The sequence below is a fragment of the Chiloscyllium plagiosum genome, unplaced genomic scaffold (assembly GCF_037043375.1).
Source record: "Chiloscyllium plagiosum isolate Xiang-an unplaced genomic scaffold, Cpla_swu_hap1 HiC_scaffold_1, whole genome shotgun sequence".
Lineage (NCBI taxonomy): Eukaryota > Metazoa > Chordata > Chondrichthyes > Orectolobiformes > Hemiscylliidae > Chiloscyllium > Chiloscyllium plagiosum.
The window spans coordinates 164,408,040-164,427,492 of NW_028270139.1; the positions used below are offsets into that span (position 1 = coordinate 164,408,040).

The 19,453-nt window shown below is 44.2% G+C and overlaps 1 protein-coding gene across 3 annotated transcripts in view; it reads left to right on the plus strand.

Annotated features, from left to right (window-relative positions):
• Positions 1–19,453, plus strand: part of LOC122549563 (uncharacterized) — a 136,480-nt gene that overhangs the window by 99,589 nt on the left and 17,438 nt on the right. For 2 of the 3 annotated variants that reach the window (XM_087991963.1, XM_087991966.1), the window contains exon 4: positions 9,145–12,225. In XM_087991963.1, coding sequence (XP_087848089.1) covers positions 9,145–12,225 — 3,081 coding nt within the window. The remainder of the gene's footprint in view (positions 1–9,144; positions 12,226–19,453) is intronic. The other variant, XM_087991968.1, reaches the window with a different exon arrangement.

Genomic DNA, 19,453 nt, shown 5'->3' on the forward strand with positions numbered 1-19,453 from the left:
AGCTCAGTCATTGCATAACACTGACATACAGTCTGTTGCTGTGTAACATTGGGATGCAGTGCTGCTGGGGGCAGGTTTACCATTGTATAACTGGATATAGTATTGATCAGCACATGCTGATATATAGTTATAGCATGGGGACACAGTACTGGTGAGAATAGATGTGTTGCTGTATAACATGGGTACAGTACTGTTGGGAACAGCCGTAAAAGTAAGACACTAGGATATAGTACTGAACTCCCTTCAGGCTCTCTGCCTGTATTACTGATGAAGGGCTTTTGCCCGAAACGTCGATTTTACTGCTCATCGAATGCTGCCTGAACTGCTGTGCTCTTCCAGCACCACTAATCCAGAATATAGTACTGGTGAGACAGCTGTTACTGTAAGAGTCTGGGATACAATACTGATAGAGATAGCTGTTACTCTAAGGCATTGGGATACATTAGTGTGGATAGCTGTTACTGTGAGGCACAGGTACAATTTGGATGTTTTGCTGAGAATGTTTGTTTATATGGGACAAATTGAGCTGTTAAATGAGTATCACACATTAAGCATGCTGCAATATTAATGGACATTGAATTGTAATTTTTATTGTAATGTATATTCCTTAAATAGATCTGATGACAACACTGGGTCCGGATGAATGGCAGCTCCCCTGAGGGTTCTGCGCAACTGCCTTGCCCATTTTATTCTGAATATAATAGATCTTGTGACAGTCTGAAGGGTCAACATGTGATCCCTTGCTATCTAACTGAAGGGCAGAGTCCTCGCTGATACAGCAGTTGCAACTGCTGAAGCTGGAAAAATCACTGGCTGTAGGATTTGCTGATCTTTGTGAGATAATGGTCTTCACTTACAGTCTGCTGTAGAGTACTTATAACCATAATTTCCTTCTAAATTTCTTCATTGGTTATTGATTGTTTATCCATAATTTCCCCCCAAGATTTCGCTTGAGTAACCTGACTAATGCAATAGCAACAATGAGGGTTGACACTTGAACTCCCGACTATATAATTCTGATAGATTATGTCTCATTGTGACACCGATTACCCAACAATTCTCAGTGGAACATTCTGACACACTCCATTTTATAACATTCTCTCGAGTACTCCACAGCCCTCGCTGTGGGAGGAAGAGTGGCAAATGGAATTCAATCCAGGAAATGTGAGGCAAAGAGAAGGGGAGGGCAAAGGAGTTAAGGGAATACCCAATGAATAGGAAGATACGGAGAAATACTGACGAGCCTTAGAGAGAATGCATGCCAGATGTTAGCAGGACAAGTAGATAAGGTGGCTTGGAAGGAAAGGCAGGATACCTTTATTGAGAAAATGAGGTCTGCAGATGCTGGAGATCAGAGATGGAAATGTGTTGCTGGAGAAGCGCAGCAGGTCAGGCAGCATCTAGGGAACAGGAGAATCGACGTTTCGGGCATTAGCCCTTCTTCAGGAATGAGGAAAGTTTGTCCAGCAGGCTAAGATAAAAGATAGGGAGGAGGGACTTGGGGGAGGGGCGTCGGAAATGTGATAGGTGGAAAAAGGTCAAGGTGAGGGTGATAGGACAGATTGGGGTGGGGGCGGAGAGATCGGGAAGAAGATTGCAGGTTAGGGAGGCGGTGCTGAATTTGATGGATTGACTGAGACAGGCTGGGGGGAGGGGAAATGAGGAAACTGGTGAAATCCGAGTTCATCCCTTGTGGTTGGAGGGTTCCTAGCCGGAAGATGAGGCGTTCTTCCTCCAACAGTCGTTTCGCTGTGGTCTGACGATGGAGGAGTCCAAAGACCTGCATATCCTTGGTGGAGTGGGAGGGGGAATTGAAATGTTGAGCTACAGGGTGGTTGGGTTGGTTGGTCCGGGTGTCCCAGAGGTGTTCTCTGAAACTCCGGGTGTCCCAGAGGTGTTCTCTGAAACTTGGACCAATTGGCTAAGGAAGGTATGGAGTATAAGAGCAGGGAGGTTACAGGCAACTGTATAAAATACGAGACCACAATTAGAGGAAATTGTTCACTTCTCATTGCATTACAGGAAGGATGTGATTGTACTGAAAAGGGCTCAGAGGAATTTTATGAGAATGGACACTTCTTGTTCTGAGGAAAGATTGGATAACATGGGATTTGTTTCCTTCTGAACAGAGGAAGCTGAAGGGAGGTTTAATAGATGATAAGTTGAGGTGGGGTTTCCTTAGAGTAAACATTTTTAAAATTGTTTATAGAATGTAGGCATCACTGGGCAGGACAGCATTAATTGCTCATGACTTTTTGCCCAGAGGGAGGTTCTGAATCAACCGTATTGCTGTGGGTCTGGAGTCACATGTAGGCCTGACCAAGAAAGGATGGAAGATTTTGTCCCTTAAAGGACTTTAATGAACCAAATAGGTTTTTACAACCATCCAAAATGATTCCATGGTCATTTATTAACTAACATTTTATTGAATTGAATTTTCACTTCTGCCATGGTGGGATTCAAACCCTATTTCCCCAGAACATGAATCTGGCGTTCTGAATCACTAGTCCAGTGACATTACCAATATGCCACACCTTCCACTAAAGATAGGAAAGGCCTTGATGAGTGTTTCGGCAGCAAATGAGCTGAGATAAGGCAAAATTGGGCAAGCTGAAAGGTTAAAATCAGGAGCTTTAGTGATGATATACATATGAAGTGGGAGGCTCATCTCCAGATCAAATATAATACAGAGAACAGTCTGGGTTAGTCATGAACTGGTAGGACAGGGGTGGAGTTGTTTGTTAGGGAATTAAGTCTGGAGTGTGGACAGGAAAACAATAGCTGTAGCATATAAAATGAAGGCACTCCTTGCTTATTACATAAAATTTGGGAAAAGTGGTTGGATCAGGAGAGTTGATGGAGAGGTCAAATTGGTATCATCAGTGTACGTATGAAAACTGAAGAGCAGGACTAGGATAGATAATAAAACCATAAGACCCAGGAGCAGTTGTAAACCATTCAGCCTGGTCTGATAATCCTCAACTCCATGTTCTGCCTTTTCCCTAAATTCCTTGATTCCCTTACTTACTGAAGATAGACAATAGACAATAGGTGCAGGAGTAGGCTATTCTGCCCTTCGAGCCTGCACCACCATTCATTATGATCATGGCTGATCATCCTCAATCAGCATCCTGTTCCTGCCTTATTTCCATAACCCTTGATTCCACTATCCTTGAGAGCTCTATCCAACTCTTTCTTAAACGAATCCAGAGACTGGGCCTCCACTGCCTTCTGGGGCAGAGCATTCCACACACAGCCTTGAATATACTGAGATAGATAACTTCATAACCCAGCCTGTACAGCCCTCTGCAGTAAAGAATTCGATAGATTCACTCTCCTCTGAGAGAAGATATTCTTCCTCACCTCTGTCTTGAAAGAGCAGCCCTTTTTCTGAGATTGTGCTTTCTGATCCTAGACTCTCCCACAAAAGGAAACAATCTTTCTGCTTTGATCCTGTTAAGTCATCTAGAGTCATACAGCATGGAAACAGACCCCTCAGTCCAACTTGTGCACACTGACCAAGTTTCCCAAACTAAACTAGTCTCACTTGCCTGCATTTGGCTCATATCCCTCTAAACCTATTCATGTGTCTATCCAAATGTCTTTTGACTATTGTAAATGTACCTGCATCTACAACTTCCTCTGGCAGTTCATTCCACATGTGAATCATCCTCTGTGTGAAAAGGTTGCCCCTCAGGTCCCTTTTGCATCATCTCGTCTCACCTTAAAAATATGCCCCCTATTTTGACCCCCCCCCCCGACCCTTGGAAAAAGACCTTTGCTATTCACCTTATCTATGCCCCTCATGATTTTATAAGCCTCTATAAGGTCATCCCCAACTTTCTACACTAACCTTTGATCCCAGTGTAACGTATAATTCAAACCCTTCAACCTGACAACATTCTGGTAAATCTTTTCTGAACTCTCTCCAATTTAAGAACATCCTTCCTATAGCAGGGTGACCAGAACTGTGTACACAACTCCAGAAGAGGCCTCAACAACATCCTATATAATCTCAATATGAAGTCCCAACTCGTATAGTCAATAGTCTGAGCAGTGAATCTTGTAGGCTTCAATAATGTCACCTCTCATTTTTCTTGCACTTTGGAGAAAAGAACACAGGCATGGACTATTTTCTAAACAGTGAGAAAATTCATAAAGCCAAAGTACAAAGGGATCTCAGAATGCTAGTACAGGATTCTCTAAAGGTTGACTTGCAGGTTGAGTCCGTGGTTAAGAAAGCAAATGTAATGTTCTCATTTATCTCAAGAGGGTTGGAATGTAAAAGCAGTGATGTGCTACTGAGACTTTATAAAGCTCTGGTTAGGCCCCATTTAGAATATTGGGTCCCCAGTTTTGGGCCCCACACCTCAGGAACGACATACTGGCACTGGAGAGTATCCAGACGAGATTCACACGTATGTAGGCCTTATATACAATCAACGGCTGAGGATCCTGGATTGTATTCATTAGAGTTTAGAAGATTGAGGGGAGATCTGATAGAAACTTACAAGATAATTCCAGGCTTAGAAAGGGTGGACGCTGGGAAATTGTTTCCATCAGACAGGGATACTAGGACCCATGGGCACAGCCTCAGATTTAGAGGGGGTCAATTTAGAACGGAAATGAGGAAGCATTTCTTCAACCAGAGAGTGTGGGCCTGTGGAATTCATTGCCACAGAGCACAGTGGAGATCATGGTATTAAATATCTTCATGGCAGAGATTAATAAATTCTTAATTTCGCAGGGAATTAGGGGATATGGGGAGAGTGTGAGTAAGTGGCATTGAAATGCCCATCAGCCATGATTAAATGGCGATGTGGACTCGATGGGCCGAATGGCCTTCCTTCCACTCCTATTTCTTATGGTCTTATGGTTTTAAACTCCAAGTACAGGCCCAGTCTACTCAACTTCTCCTGACAAGTCAGTCCCTCCCTACCTGAATCTTGGGACTGCCTCCAATGCCAGTCTTTTTTTTTCCCTAGAAAAGAGACCCAAAACTGTCCACAACATTCTAGCCATGGTCTGACTAATTCCTAGTATAATTTTATCTGTTTTATTTTCCATTCCCTTTGAAAACATTCCATTTGTCTTCCCTATTACCTGCTGAACCTGTATGCTAACTTTTATACAGGAAGATTCCCAAATTCTTCTGTTCCATACTTTCTGCAGTATTTCTTCTTTTAAATAATACTCAGCTCCTCTATTTTTCCTGTCAAAGCTCATTGCCTCACAATTTTACCAAATTCTATTCCATCTATGCCCACTCAATTAACCTTCTGTATCCTTTGCAGACTGTGTCATCCTCATCAGTTGCCTTCCCACCTGCTTTTGAGTTGTCCACAAATATGACCTGAATACATTCATTTTCTAAGTCATTGCTAGATGTTGTAAATAACTGTAGACGTAGCACAGCGCCAAGTATTGATTCTTGGGGATTCAGCAGAGTTAACAGTGTAGGCGCAGATAGAGAAACCATTGCGAATGATTTTTAGTTGTAATGATATAAGATTGAGAGCAGTCCCAGCTGGGTGGATTACAGTGGAAAGGGTTAGAGAAGAATGGTGTTATCACCATGTCAAAGGCTGCAGACAGGTCAAGAAGATTGAGAAAGGAAAGTTTATATTTCTCACAGTCTGTCAGAATATCATTTATGAATTTGGTGAGAGTTAGCACCCTCCTCAGGTGATAACAAGAACATATGAAATAGAAGCTTTAATAGGAAATGTGGTGTCTCCAGCCTGCCCTGCCATCCTGTAACACCATGTTGATCTGCCCCAGGCGTCAACTCTTCTTTTGTGTAGTTCTACAAAGCACTCAGTTCCTCAAAATTTCAAACATCTATCTCCCTTCCAAATACTTTGTGATCTAGCATCCACATTGATTTGAAGTTTGGAGGATTTAAATGTGGAGCGATACTGGTGCCCCACACTCTGCACTGTGACACTGAACTATCTCACACCACCACGTAACACTCTGAAATACTCTGTATTACTCACTGAAAAACTGATATACCCAAGTCTTTCACTGTAAAATGCTAGTGTCAAAGCTACAACACAGGACTGCTTGCGTGCCAAACAGCATAAGTAGCAAGGAATAAACACAGCCAAGTGATTTCACAAGCAACGGATCAGATCTAAGCTCTGCAGTCCTATCACATCCAATCGTGTATGGTGGTAGACAGTTAAACAACTCACTGGAGGAGGAGAAGGAACCACAAAATTCTCATCCTTAAAAATGGGTGAGTCAATATATTCAGTGCAAAACATGAGGCCAGACTATTCCTAACAATTTTCGGCCAGAAGTGCTGAGTGGATAGCCCATTTCAGCCTCTTCTAGAGGTACCCAGCAACACAGATCCCAGTCTTCAATCAATTCAATTCACTCTGTAGGATATCAAGCAAATGCAAAGGCTTTGGGCCCTGACAATATCCAGCAATAGGGTGGCACGGTGGCTCAGTGGTTAGCACTCTGCCTCACAGCACCCAGGGTCCCAGGTTCAATTCCAGCCTTGGGTGACTGCCTGTGTGGAGTTTGCACATTCTCCCCATATCTGCGTGAGTTTCCTCCAGGTACTCCGGTTTCCTCCCACAGTCCAAAGATTTGCCAGACAGGTGAATTGGCCATGCTAAATTGCCCACAGTGTTAGGTGCATTAGTCAGAGGGAAATGGGTCTGGGTGGGTTACTCTTCAGAGGGTCGGTGTGGACTTGTTGGGCCGAAGGGCCTGTTTCCACACTGTATGGAATCTAATCTAATTGTAGGACGGAAGATTTTGATCCAGAGCTTGATGCACCCCTAGCCAAACTGTTGCAGTAAAGCTAAACACATTGGCATCTACCTGACAATATGGAAAATTGCCCAGGTATGTATTACACATAAAAAGCAGGATAAATCCAACCTAGCTAACCACCCCCCCCAATTAGTCGACTCTTGATCATCAGTAAAGTGATTGAAGGTGTCATCAACAGTGCTATCAAGCAGTACCTTCTCAGGAATAACCTGGGCAGTGATGCCCCGGTTGGGTTCCACCAGGGCCACTCAGCTCCTGACCTCATTACAGCCTTGGTTCAAACATGCACAAAAGAGCTGAACTCCAGAGGTGAGGTGAGAGTGCTTCCCTTACATAAAGGGTACATTCGAACAGATGTGGTATCATGGAGCCCTGGCAAAATTAGAGGAATCAGAGGAAATCTCTTGCTGCATGGAGTTATACCTGGCACAAAAAAGATAATTGTGGTTGTTGGAGGTCAGTTATTTCTGCCACAGGACATTTCTAGGGAGTTCCTCAAGGTAGATATTTTCTTACCAGCTTGTTCAGAGATGTTTGACAGGCCTTCTGGCTCAAAGACACAGACACTACTGCTGCATCACAAGAGCCCCAGTTGCTAAGGTAGTGTCCAAGGCCCAGCAGTCTTCATCTGCTTCATTAAAGAGCCTTTTCTGTATCATCAACATGCAATCGTTGCTGAACAATGTTCAAGTTCCATGATTGGGCTGAAAAGTAGCAAGTAACATTTGCACAATACAAGGGCCAGGCAATGATGATCTCCAGCAAGAGACAATCTAACCATTGCCCTTGACATTCAGTACTGTTCCTAGCACTGAATCCCTACTATTGAAATCCAGCGGATTTTCATTGACCAGAAACTGAACTGAACTATCCATTAATAAACAGTGGTTACAAGAGCAGGTCAGAGGATAGGAATCCTACAGTGAATAACTCACCACCTAACTCCCCAAAACCTGTCCACCACGTACAAGGTACAAGTCAGGAGTGAGTTGGAATGCTCCCCATTTGCCTGGATGAGTGCAGCTCCAACAGCACTGAAGAAGCTTGTTGATACCATCCAGGACAAAGCTGTCTATTTTATTAATGCTACATACAGGGAATTTCACTTCCCCATACTACCTACTCAAGATACTACAAGATGCACTGCAGAATTCACCAAGGGTCTTTTTGACAGCACCTTCAAAACCCACAACCATGACCATGCAGAAAGATGGAAACATGAGAACATCACTTAACAGTTTGACTTGGAAATATATTGTTGTTCGTTCAGTTTTGGGTCAAAATCCTGGAACTCCTTTCCTAAAAGATTGTGGATGTCTATACATAAAGTAGACTGCAGCAGTTCAAGAAGGTAAATTACCATCACTTTCTCAGGGCATCAAATGCTGGCCCGAGCAGTATTGCCTACATTCCATGAATGAATTGAGAGGCTGAGAGAAGGTCTGATAGAGGGGCGTGGCTGGGTGCTTAGGATGGCCTTTTTTTTCATTACTATAAGAGTTAATAACTAGGGAGCACCAATTTAAGGTAAAGGTTAGAAAGCTAAGGGTGGAGTTGAGAATTTTGTTTTCAACTAGAGCGTGGAGTGAGTCTGCTACTCACTGCTGGAAAGGATAACTGAATCAGAAATTTTCAAGTCTCCATCAGTGAAAGTGTAGAAGAGGAAGAAGATAGATTTTCTTTTAAGGAAATGAAGGGTGTATCTCCTTTGATCAGACCAGACGAAGGATGGAGGGGACATCAGACAGAGGTTTTAATTGGCAGGAGGGTCAATAACCACAGCAAACAGATAGAAGAACCAGAGGGGAAACAAGAAGTGTAGGATGAAATGTTTCATATAAATTAGGAGCAGATCTGCTCAAACCTTCACCACCATTTAATAAGATCAAAGCTGATGTGATTGTAGCCTAAAATCAATTGTCCCATTTACCCTTGGCAATGCCCTTATTTAACAACATCTCCCTCTTCTCAGAAATATGAGTTCTGTTCCATTGATCAACAATCAAGAAAGTCCAGGCAGGCAAAAACTGAGTTATTATTAATATTATGGTCATCTCGTTCTATTCCCTGGAATAATGTACAGTGCAGACCATGTATTACAACACACAATTTATAACCATTTTGTATCCTTTATGGCCCTATTATAGCATATGGATATGTCCCAGAAACTACAATGAAGTAAGCATTGTAATGAGACAGATATTCTAGAATACTAGCACAAAGTTGAACAAAAATTACTTGAATAAGATCAGACATTGTGACTGTCCAGAAAGACAGGTTAAAATATAAGATTACTATGTTTAGCCCTGACGTAGCACTAACCAGGAGGAACATTCTGTCTTCCCTCTACAGCCTGGAAGTGTCTCCTATGGTAGAAACCAATTCAAATGCTCCCTCGTTCTTTCCTTGCTTACCATTACATCCTCCTCTTCCAGTTCCTCCTCCGTCTCTTCTTCGTCATTCTCTTCATACTTCGACCAATCCTGGCTCACCAGATTGCGCAACTAACACTAACCTTTTCACAACTGCTGAGGAAGCCCCTGGGTCATCCTCAAAGCCAACTACCAATCCTTTTTTCAATGCCCTACAGAGTAACCCTTTCTTTGAGGATCTCTTAGCTGATCAGATATTAAAGTCTCCTCCATTCACTTCCTGTTTCTCTAGTTTAAACTTTGGGTCTCAAGGTGTACCTGATGTGTCAGTTCCCTCCTCAAATACAGCCGATTCCAATGAAAGCGATTTGTTTGACTTGGCAAAATCTATTGCCAACGAAGAGGTTGCTGCCAGCCCACTTCCTGCCCCAGCTTCTACAATGGCCAGAGAAATTACAAGCTCCTTCCAAAGGCTAGAGACTTCGGATCCATTGGTCAACCTAGATTCAGCCGTGTGGTCAGCTGTCTTCCCTGTACTGCCACCTGATGCTGAGGTTAAAGGTGAAGTAATGCATGCACCGTTAGCCCAAACAAGCGTCCTGTCAACGGCAGATTTGAAAGTCACTGCCCCTTTCAAAACCAAACAAATGAAAACGGTGTATCAGGGAGAAGCGGAATGTTCCTCCATGTTCGTTCCAGCAGTGGATCACAAGACTGTAGATATGAATCCTTCGGTTCCAACTCCAAATACCACATCAATCCATGTCAATAATTCAAGTGGCAGCACTTCGAAGAACATCTCTGGACAGCAGGCCAACTCAAAACCCAAGAATGATGCATCTTCCAATATAATGCTGAAAGGAACCACTACAGACAATGCAAAACCCTTAGATATTAGAACTTGCTCACTACAGGACACTACCCTTTCGCCATCCATTGAGTTGCCATCCAAGGTGGAAGGTGGTAGCTCATCTCCAATGATTCAAAATGCTGCCCTTAACAAAGAAAGACATGCTTTTGTACCAGAACTGAAAACTGAGCTTGAACCAAACACTGTATGTGAGTCTTCTGTCATACACCAAGAAAAGATCACAAACAATCATAATGTGGAGAAACTGTCAGCACTGAAGGAAAGTGACAGAAACCCAAGGGATACTGCCAAACACTCGGAGAGTTGTCAGTATGTTGGGAATTCTCTATTATCGGTATATGCACCAGAGGTCACTTCAGATGAGAGTGATGGGACAACAGGAGCCAAAAATACGAAAGCCAACATTGTGCCTTTATTCCAAGATGGTGAGGATAATATTCAAGGTAATGTTTGTCCATTCAGTTCCCAAGGTTTCTTTGGCAAAGATGACAAACAGTACTCTAAATATGGTCAATGTGTTCTCACAGTGGAGCACAAATTCCAGAATGTAGACATTCCCTGTGAGGATGCAGACGGGAGCCCAGCGACCATTGAAGCTGAAAAAGAGAGGTCTGAATTCCTCGTCCAATCGGACATTGAGTTTATACAGATTGGGCCTCCACCTCCCAAACCGCCCAGATCACTTGTTTGCACCAATCTGGGTTTGGAAGAGACAGTCCACTTGATGAAGGAACAGAAAAGAGAAAAGGAGATGCCATTTGACCTTCCAGAAAGTTCATCGCAGTCTGTAAATTTAGCGGAGCGACAGTCAGATCAAAGGTTTGAACAAAAGGCCTCTCTTGTGGTCTCATGCCCAGCTGTTGATGAGGTAAATCCTGATCGGACTGATTTTATTGCTGCAGAGTCTGCCGCTAAGGAGCTTGTGGATAATATTAGACCATCAAATGATGTGGTAACTAAGGGAGAAGCCTCTTATGGGACCGTTGAGTTGAGTGCAAATGAGAGGACAGGGGTTGAGCACTATAAGACCTGTCTTTCTGCGCTCTCAGTGGAGGGAATAAACACATTGATTGATGATGGAAATTCAAACAAATTGGATGATTTCCACCAACCTCTTTCTTTGGGGCTAATTGAAGTCCACCAGGCTAAGCAACCTGTTAAATTACAACCCAGTTTGTTGAAAACAACTGCTGCAGTGAACTCACTAGAGGCCATCTCACCGGCAGAGGAGAAACCACCACCAATCCAGAAAAGCTGCAATGCATTTCTGAAAGAGGAGGCCAGCTTGTTCTTGCCTGATCAGACTGACCAGTCAGAGCTGGAGTTCATATCAGCCGTTGAGGAACTGCCGCACAAATCCAGTCCTATCTTGTCTGAGTGCACAATGTCATTGGGGAGTGATATTGAGTTCTCTGGAGAGCTGAAGTCTGAAATGAGTGAAGCAGCTGGAAAGAGTAGGGGGGCTTCCACACTGATAAATCCTGAGCAGACACTAATTGGGAACATGGAAGTGGAAACTCAGAATGGCCAAACCAGCAAGATTGTGTGTCAGAGTGTTGGGGTCAGGCCTTCCCCATCCTGCGTGCCTGTGACACTTGGAGCAGAAATGGAACAGCAAACCAGAGGAGAAGAAGCCAACTTGGCTGAGCATTCTCCGCCTGATCTTTGTCCATCTTTGACTGTACGATCTGACTGGGGGCAGATTTCAGAAAAAGCCAATGGTATGGCCTATAAAAGCGAGCCTTCTGCCCAGAATGTTGACCTCCAGTCTATCAGCAACGGTAGGCCAGTGACTGAGGATCGCTCTTTATCCGCACCCCATAGCTACTCTGCTGCCTGTGACTCCTCCTTTGAGGGAGGACTGAGCTTTAAAGAACTTCATTTAAAGGCTGCACCGCATGCCCTTCCAGTCACTAATTTTACTAGGGCACCGCTGGCCCATCCTCCACCAAGTAACAAGCCTTTGGCCTTCTCTACCCCTTATCCTGTGGCTGTAACTAACTCTAGAGTACCCAATCTCCCCTCTCCCATCTTCTTCCCTTCGAATGTTATTCCCCCGTCAGAGACCACACAGCCAGCGGTCACCCCCCATCACTCGCTGCAGTCCAGTGGTTCGAAGGTGACGCCGCTTACGGTTTTGCCCCGGGAGACACAGCCAGCTGAGATGCCTTCACCTCAGCAGAGAATCAGGTGAGCATGGCGGAAAGAGTAATTAAGTTTTCTAAGAATGTTTATGTTCGCAATGTTTTTCCTTTGAATAATTTCCGTACATTTGAGTATTTTCTGATCAGGAAATTGTCAAAATTGTCCAACATTCCTCCCAATTTTGACCCCAAACCCAGAATAACTGGAGATCTCGTTCAATGAACTCTGTAGGCACATGAGCCGAATGACTGCCACCTGTGTTGTACCAATCTAGATGCTCTGTATGATTCGATGGCAAGTCGCTGGCCTTCGGCTCTTCACCATTCTTCAAATTTGAACTCTGCCATCAATTTTAAGCCTTGAGGGCAAACAGCACATTATAGTCCAACTGGAGAGGGAGTGGCCTCGTGATATTATTGTTAGACTATTAATCCAGAAAGTCAGCTAATGTTCTGGAGACAGAATATCTTAATTCCAGATATTCTATATGTAGAATATCTGGAATTAAGGATCTGATGATGACCATGAAATCATTCTCTGGATCAGTGGTGCTGGAAGAGCACAGCAATTCAGGCAGCATCCGAGGACAGGCAAAATCAACGTTTCGGGCAAAAGCGCTTCATCAGGAATAAAGGCAGAGAGCCTGAAGCATGGAGATATAAGCTAGAGGAGGTTGGGGTGGGGATAGAGTAGCATAGAGTACAATAGGTCAGTGGGGGAGGAGATGAAGGTGATAGGTCAGGGAGGAGTGGATAGGTGGAAAAGGAGCTGGGCAGGTCGGACAAGTCCGGACAAGTCAAGGGGACAGTGTTGCTGGAGGTTAGAAACTAGGATGAGGTGGGGGAAGGGGAAATGAGAAAGCTGTTGAAGTCCACATTGATGCCCTAGGGTTGAAGTGTTCCAAGGCGGAAGATGAGGCGTTCTTCCTCCAGGCGTCTGGTGGTGAGGGAGCGGCGGTGAAGGAGGCCCAGGACCTCCATATCCTCGGCAGAGTGGGAGGGGGAGTTGAAATGTTGGGCCACGGGGCGGTTTGGTTGGTTGGTGCGGGTATCTCGGAGATGTTCCCTAAAGCGCTCTGCTAGGAGGCGTTGTCAATTGTTGGGAAAACCCATCTGGGTCACTAATCTTTAGGGAAGGAAACTGCCATCCTTACCTGGTCTGGCCTACATATGACTTCAGACCAGCAGCAATGAGGTTGACTATTAAGTGCCCTCTCAGCAATTGGGGATGGGCAATAAATGCTGGCCTAACCAGAGACACCCAAATCCTGTGAGTGAATATACAAAAAGCCCACAAATGTGCATTTTGTAATAGAACCGTAATGAGGAGCAGAAATTCATAGCCATTTTATTTCTTTTCCTCACTCGTTCCTCTTGCCCCAGAATCGTTGAGGTCCATATGCTGATAAATAGACTGAGATAACTCAGTCCTCGTGGATCAGCAAATGAACCAGTACAGTTCAGTTTGGAGAGGCAGGGCTGTTGTTGAACAGGGAAGATCAAAGCTCAAATCCTTTCTTCATCTCACATGATCATAAGATGATTGTATTCGTACTGAGGCTGTTGCTTCGGAGTAAATGTTGGCATTGTCTTTGAGAGTCCTCAGCCTGGGAGGTTGGAGGCTATTTGGAAGATACAGCATGCAGAGAGTCTGAGAGATGGAATAGGGCAAAGGTGCAATCAGTGTGATAGGTTGAAGTGTGTCTATTTTAATGGAAGAAGTGTCAGGAATAAGAGTAACAAACGTAGGGCATGGATCATAACTTGGAAATTTAATGTTGTGGCCATTATAGAGACTTGGATATCACAGTGTTAGAAATGGTTGCTGGATATTCCAGGGTTTAGATGTTTTGAAAGGAATAGAGGGGGAGGTAAAAGAAGTGGAGGAGTGGCATTGCTAAGCAGGGATAGTATCACAGCTGCAGAAAGGAAGGTCGTCAAGGAGGGTCTGTCTACAGAGTCAGTCTGGGTGGAAGTCAGAAACAGGAAAGGAGCAGTCACTTTATTGGGAGTTTCCTACAGACCCCCAATAGCAACAGAGATTAAGAGACAGATTTTGGAAATGTGCAGAAGGAACAGGGTTGTTGTCATGGGTGACCTTAGCTTCCCTAATATTGACTGGAACCTCCTTAGTTCAAATAGTTTGGATGAAGCAGTTTTTGCCAAGTGTGTCCAGGAAGGGTTTCTGACTCAATATGGTGGTAGGCTGACTAGAGGGGAGGCCATATTGATTTTGTTTCCTGACAACAAACCATGCCAGGTGTCAGATCTCTCAGTAGGAAAGCATTTCGGTGATAGTGATCACTAAAACTCCCTGACCTTTTCTCATGGAAGGGGGTAGGAACAGACAATATGGGAAAGTATTTAATTGGGGGAGGAGGAATTATAATGCTATTAGGCAGGAACTGTGGACCATAAGTTAGAACATATAACAATACAGCACAGAACAGGCCCTTCGGCCCTCAATGTTGCGCTGACCCGTGAACTATTCTCAGCTCTTCCCCCGACACTATCCCATCATCATCCATGTGCTTATCCAAGGATTGTTTAAATCTCCCTAATGTGTATGAGTTAACTACATTGACAGGCAGGGCATTCCACGCCCTTACCACTCTGAGTAAAGAACCTGCCTCTGACATCTGTCTTAAATCTATCACCCCTCAACTTGTAATTATGCCCCGTTGTACAAGCTGACGTCATCATCCTAGAAAAAAGACTTTCACTGTCTACCCTATCTAATACTCTGATTATCTTCTATGTCTCTATTGGGAACAGATATTGTCAGGGAGATACATGACAGAAATGTGGAGGTTGTTTCGGAAGTACTTGCTGATTGTGCTGGACAGGTTTGTCCCACTGAGGCAAGGAAGGGATGGTAGGATGAAAGAACCTTGGGTGACAAGGGATGTGGAACATCTAGTAAAGAGAAAGATGAAGCTTGCTTAAGGTTGAGGAGGCAAGGATCAGACAGAGCTTTAGAGGATTACAAGGTAGTCCAGAAGAAACTGAAGAGTGGACTTGGAAGAGCTAGAAGGGAGCATGAAGAAACTTTAGCGAGTAGGATTAAAGAAAACCCTGAGGCATCTACGCTTACATGAGGAACAAGAGGATGGCCAGAGTGAGGGTAGGTCAATCAGGGATAGCGGAGAGAACTTGCACCTGGAGTCGGAGAATGTAGGGGAGGTCCTTAATGAATACTTTGCTTTAGTATTCACTACTGAGAGGAACCTTGACATTTCTGAGGACAGCAAGAAACAGACTGATATGCTCGAACATTTTGATGTTAAGAAGGAGAATGTGCTGAAAGATTTGAAAAACATAAGGTAGATAAATCCCCTGGGCCAGACGGGATATACCTGAGGTTACTACAGGAAGTGAGGGAAGAGATTGCTGCACCTTTGGCAATTATCTTTGCATCCTCACTGTCCACTGGAGTAGTGCCAGATGATTGGAGGGTGGCAAATGTTATTCCCTTGTTCAAGAAACAGAATAGGGATAATCCTGGGAATTATGGACCAGTCAGTCTTATGTCAGTGGTGGGCAAAATATTGGAGATTTCTGAGAGACAGGATTTATGATTTCTTGGAAAACCATAGTTTCACTAGACATAGTCAGTATGGCTTTGTGAGGGGCAGATCATGCCTCACAAATCTTATTGAATTCTTTGAGACTGTGACAAAACACTTTGAAGGTAGAGCAGTGGATGTGGTGTACGTGGATTTTAGCAAGGCATTTGATAAGAATTCCCATGGTAGGCTCAAGCAGAAAGTAAGGCGGCATGGGATACAGGGAAATCTGTCTGTCTGAACATAGAACATAGAACATAGAACAATACAGCACAGAACAGGCCCTTCGGCCCACGATGTTGTGCCGAACTTCTAACCTAGATTAAGTACCCATCCATGTACCTATCCAAATGCCGCTTAAAGGTCGCCAATGATTCCGACTCTACCACTCCCACGGGCAGCGCATTCCATGCCCCCACCACTCTCTGGGTAAAGAACCCACCCCTGACATCTCCCCTATACCTTCCACCCTTCACCTTAAATTTATGTCCCCTTGTAACACTCTGTTGTACCCGGGGAAAAAGTTTCTGACTGTCTACTCTATCTATTCCTCTGATCATCTTATAAACCTCTATCAAGTCACCCCTCATCCTTCGCCGTTCCAACGAGAAAAGGCCGAGAACTCTCAACCTATCCTCGTACGACTTCCTCTCCATTCCAGGCAACATCCTGGTAAATCTTCTCTGCACCCTCTCCAAAGCTTCCACATCTTTCCTAAAGTGAGGCGACCAGAACTGCACACAGTACTCCAACTGTGGCCTAACCAAAGTCCTGTACAGCTGCAACATCACTTCACGACTCTTGAATTCAATCCCTCTGCTAATGAACGATAATACTCCATAGGCCTTCTTACAAACTCTATCCACCTGAGTGGCAACCTTCAAAGATCTATGTACATAGACCCCAAGATCCCTCTGTTCCTCCACCTGACTAAGAACCTTACCATTAACCCTGTATTCCGCATTCTTATTTGTTCTTCCAAAATGGACAACCTCACACTTGGCAGGGTTGCACTCCATCTGCCACTCCTCAGCCCAGCTCTGCATCATATCTAAGTCCCTCTGCAGCCGACAATAGCCCTCCTCACTGTCCACAACTCCACCTATCTCTGGAGACAGAGTTGTCTGACCCATAGAAGACAGAGGGTACTCAGCTCTTATTCATTAATGGGATTGGGTGTTGCTGGCTAGGCCAGCATTTATCGGACGTCCCTGCAGTCCCTCAGGATCGAGAACGACAAACTCCACTCCAGAGTTACAGGTCCTGAGGTGATGGAACAGTCCACAGGGGCTGTTTCCTGAAGCCAGTGGTTAGTATGCTCCTTCCACTGATTGCACTTGGGCCTCCATCTGAACCTGTCAGAGGTGCTTAATATGGTTGACACTTTTATGGATTCTTCTTCTCAAATTCAGACAAACATGGGTGAGAGATTCCTATGTCCAGGCATGTCCTCTTTGTCTTCTTTTTCCTTTACTCCCCCTTCTTTTCTCAGTTTGTTAAAAATTTATGCTCAAATCAACCTGATAAAGAGAGCTCTTTGGTAGGAAGGCGGTTTTGATGGGTTCCGGAGTGGTAGCAGTGTCTTCAGAAGCCATGTGGCTACAGAGTCGGCCAGCCTGCGAAGCCTGGAACTGGAACTCTCACTGAACCGTTGATCCAGAGACAGAGAGAATTTTCTAGGGACCCAAGTTCAAATTCTGCCATGGCAAATGGTGTGTGTCGTCAGCCCCTGGTGACAGCATGGCATGGGTGTAGTCCCGGAGTGAGACTGCAGCAGTGGAGAAGGAAAAATTGGATTCTGTTTAAATGATCTTTTCTTTTATTATTTTAAGTTAATGAAAATGGCACCTATGCATGGCAACAGTACACACTTTTCATTGTATTTTATATTGAATACACGTGACAATAAATGATTCAAATTCATCCTGCTAACAACTTGACTTGATGAAGCTTGGAGTAGAGAGCGCTTATTTTGGGGACCTTGTGCCAGACATGTGATTGATATGGCTATGCCCCAAAACAGCTGCTTGACCATAACCAGGGCTTCCATGTTGGCCTGAGAGAGGACACTGATATTGGAGATGCTAATCTGCCAGCAGACTTTTGCAAAGACATTACTGGTGATATTTCTCAAGGGATTTGAGGTGTCTGCTGTACATTGCCCATTTCTGTGGTACAAACAGAACAACTGGTAACATTACTGTCATATGAGCAGATGTAAGACATTCAGATGACCAAGTCTGCTGCGCCACTCTGATAATCTTCAACTGCACTTTCCCACTTTTCTCCCATACCCCCGACTCTATATTGATTTAAAAACCAATCTCAGCCCTGAATATACTTGATAACTCAGTTTTGATAGCCCTCTGTGGTAAAGAATTTCACAGGTTCATTAACATCTGAGAAAAGCGATTCTTCCTTGTTGCTGTCTTAAATGTGCAATCTCTTATCCTGACATTTAGAGGAGGCAATGACATAGTAGTAATATCGCTGAACTTTTAATCCAGAAACCCAGGTAATGTTCTGGGGACCCAGGTTCAAATCCTGCCACAGCAAATGGTGGAATTTGAATTCAGTAAAATTCTGGAATTGCCGAATGTCAGAAAAAGCTTATTTGGTTAATCTTTTAGTTGCTGAGTTTGAGCACATGCAAATGTGCTATCTACATCTTAATAGTGCAGCTTGAAAAGGAAATTTTGAGCAAGGCCTTGCTGAGTTTGGGCATGTACTACTTTAGCATTTGAGGAATGGTGCTGAGAAATGTGCAGTTCTCAGCAAACATCCCCACTTCTGACCTTGTGGTAGAGGGTCATGGTGGAGTGGCCAAGGATGGATGGGCCTGGGATGTTGCTCAGGGGAACTGGGGCTGTTGTATTGCAGTGGTAGTTTCCCTATCTCTGACCCAGAAGACCTGGATTTAAGTCCCACCTTCTCCAAAGGTGGCAATGTCTCTGTTCAGGTCGGTTAGAAAGCTGTAATCTAACCTGAAGAACTCCTGCACAGATGTCCTGGACCCTTGGCAGTCTTCCTGTATGGCTGTAGCCAGGATAGAGTTTTCTGTCAATTCTCAATGATTCCAGTTTTGCTGGCACTCCTTGATACCACACAGTTATGGGCAGCCTTGATGTGTGAGGTGATTGCTCTCACCTCACCTTTGGAATGCAGCTCTTTTTCCATGTGACATTGGCATCCACCTGACTAGTGTGGAAAATTGCCCAGGTATGTTGAATGAAAGTAGAAGGACAAATCCAACCCAGCCAATTACCAATACAACACTCTACTGTTAAGTGATGGAAGATGTCATCAACAGTGCTATCAAGCAGCACTTGCTCAGCAATAACTTGCTCGGTGTTGCCCAGGACCATGGGACATGTGATAACAATTAGTATTATTGCTAGATAATGAATCCAGAGACTCAGGTAATGTTCTGGAGACTTTATTTCAAATCCAGGTATGGCAGATCGTTGAATTTGAATTCAATAAAAATCTGGAATTAAGTATCTAATGATCATGAAATGATTGTTGATTGTCAGAAAAACCCATCTGGTTCACTAATGTCCTTTAGGCAACTACTGTCCTTACCTGGTCTGGTCTACAAGTACTCCAGAACCACAGCGATGTGGTTGACATTTAACTGCTCTCTTGGCAATTAGGAATGGTCAATAAATGCTGGCCAGTCAGTAACCTCCACATGGGAGGCAATGGCCC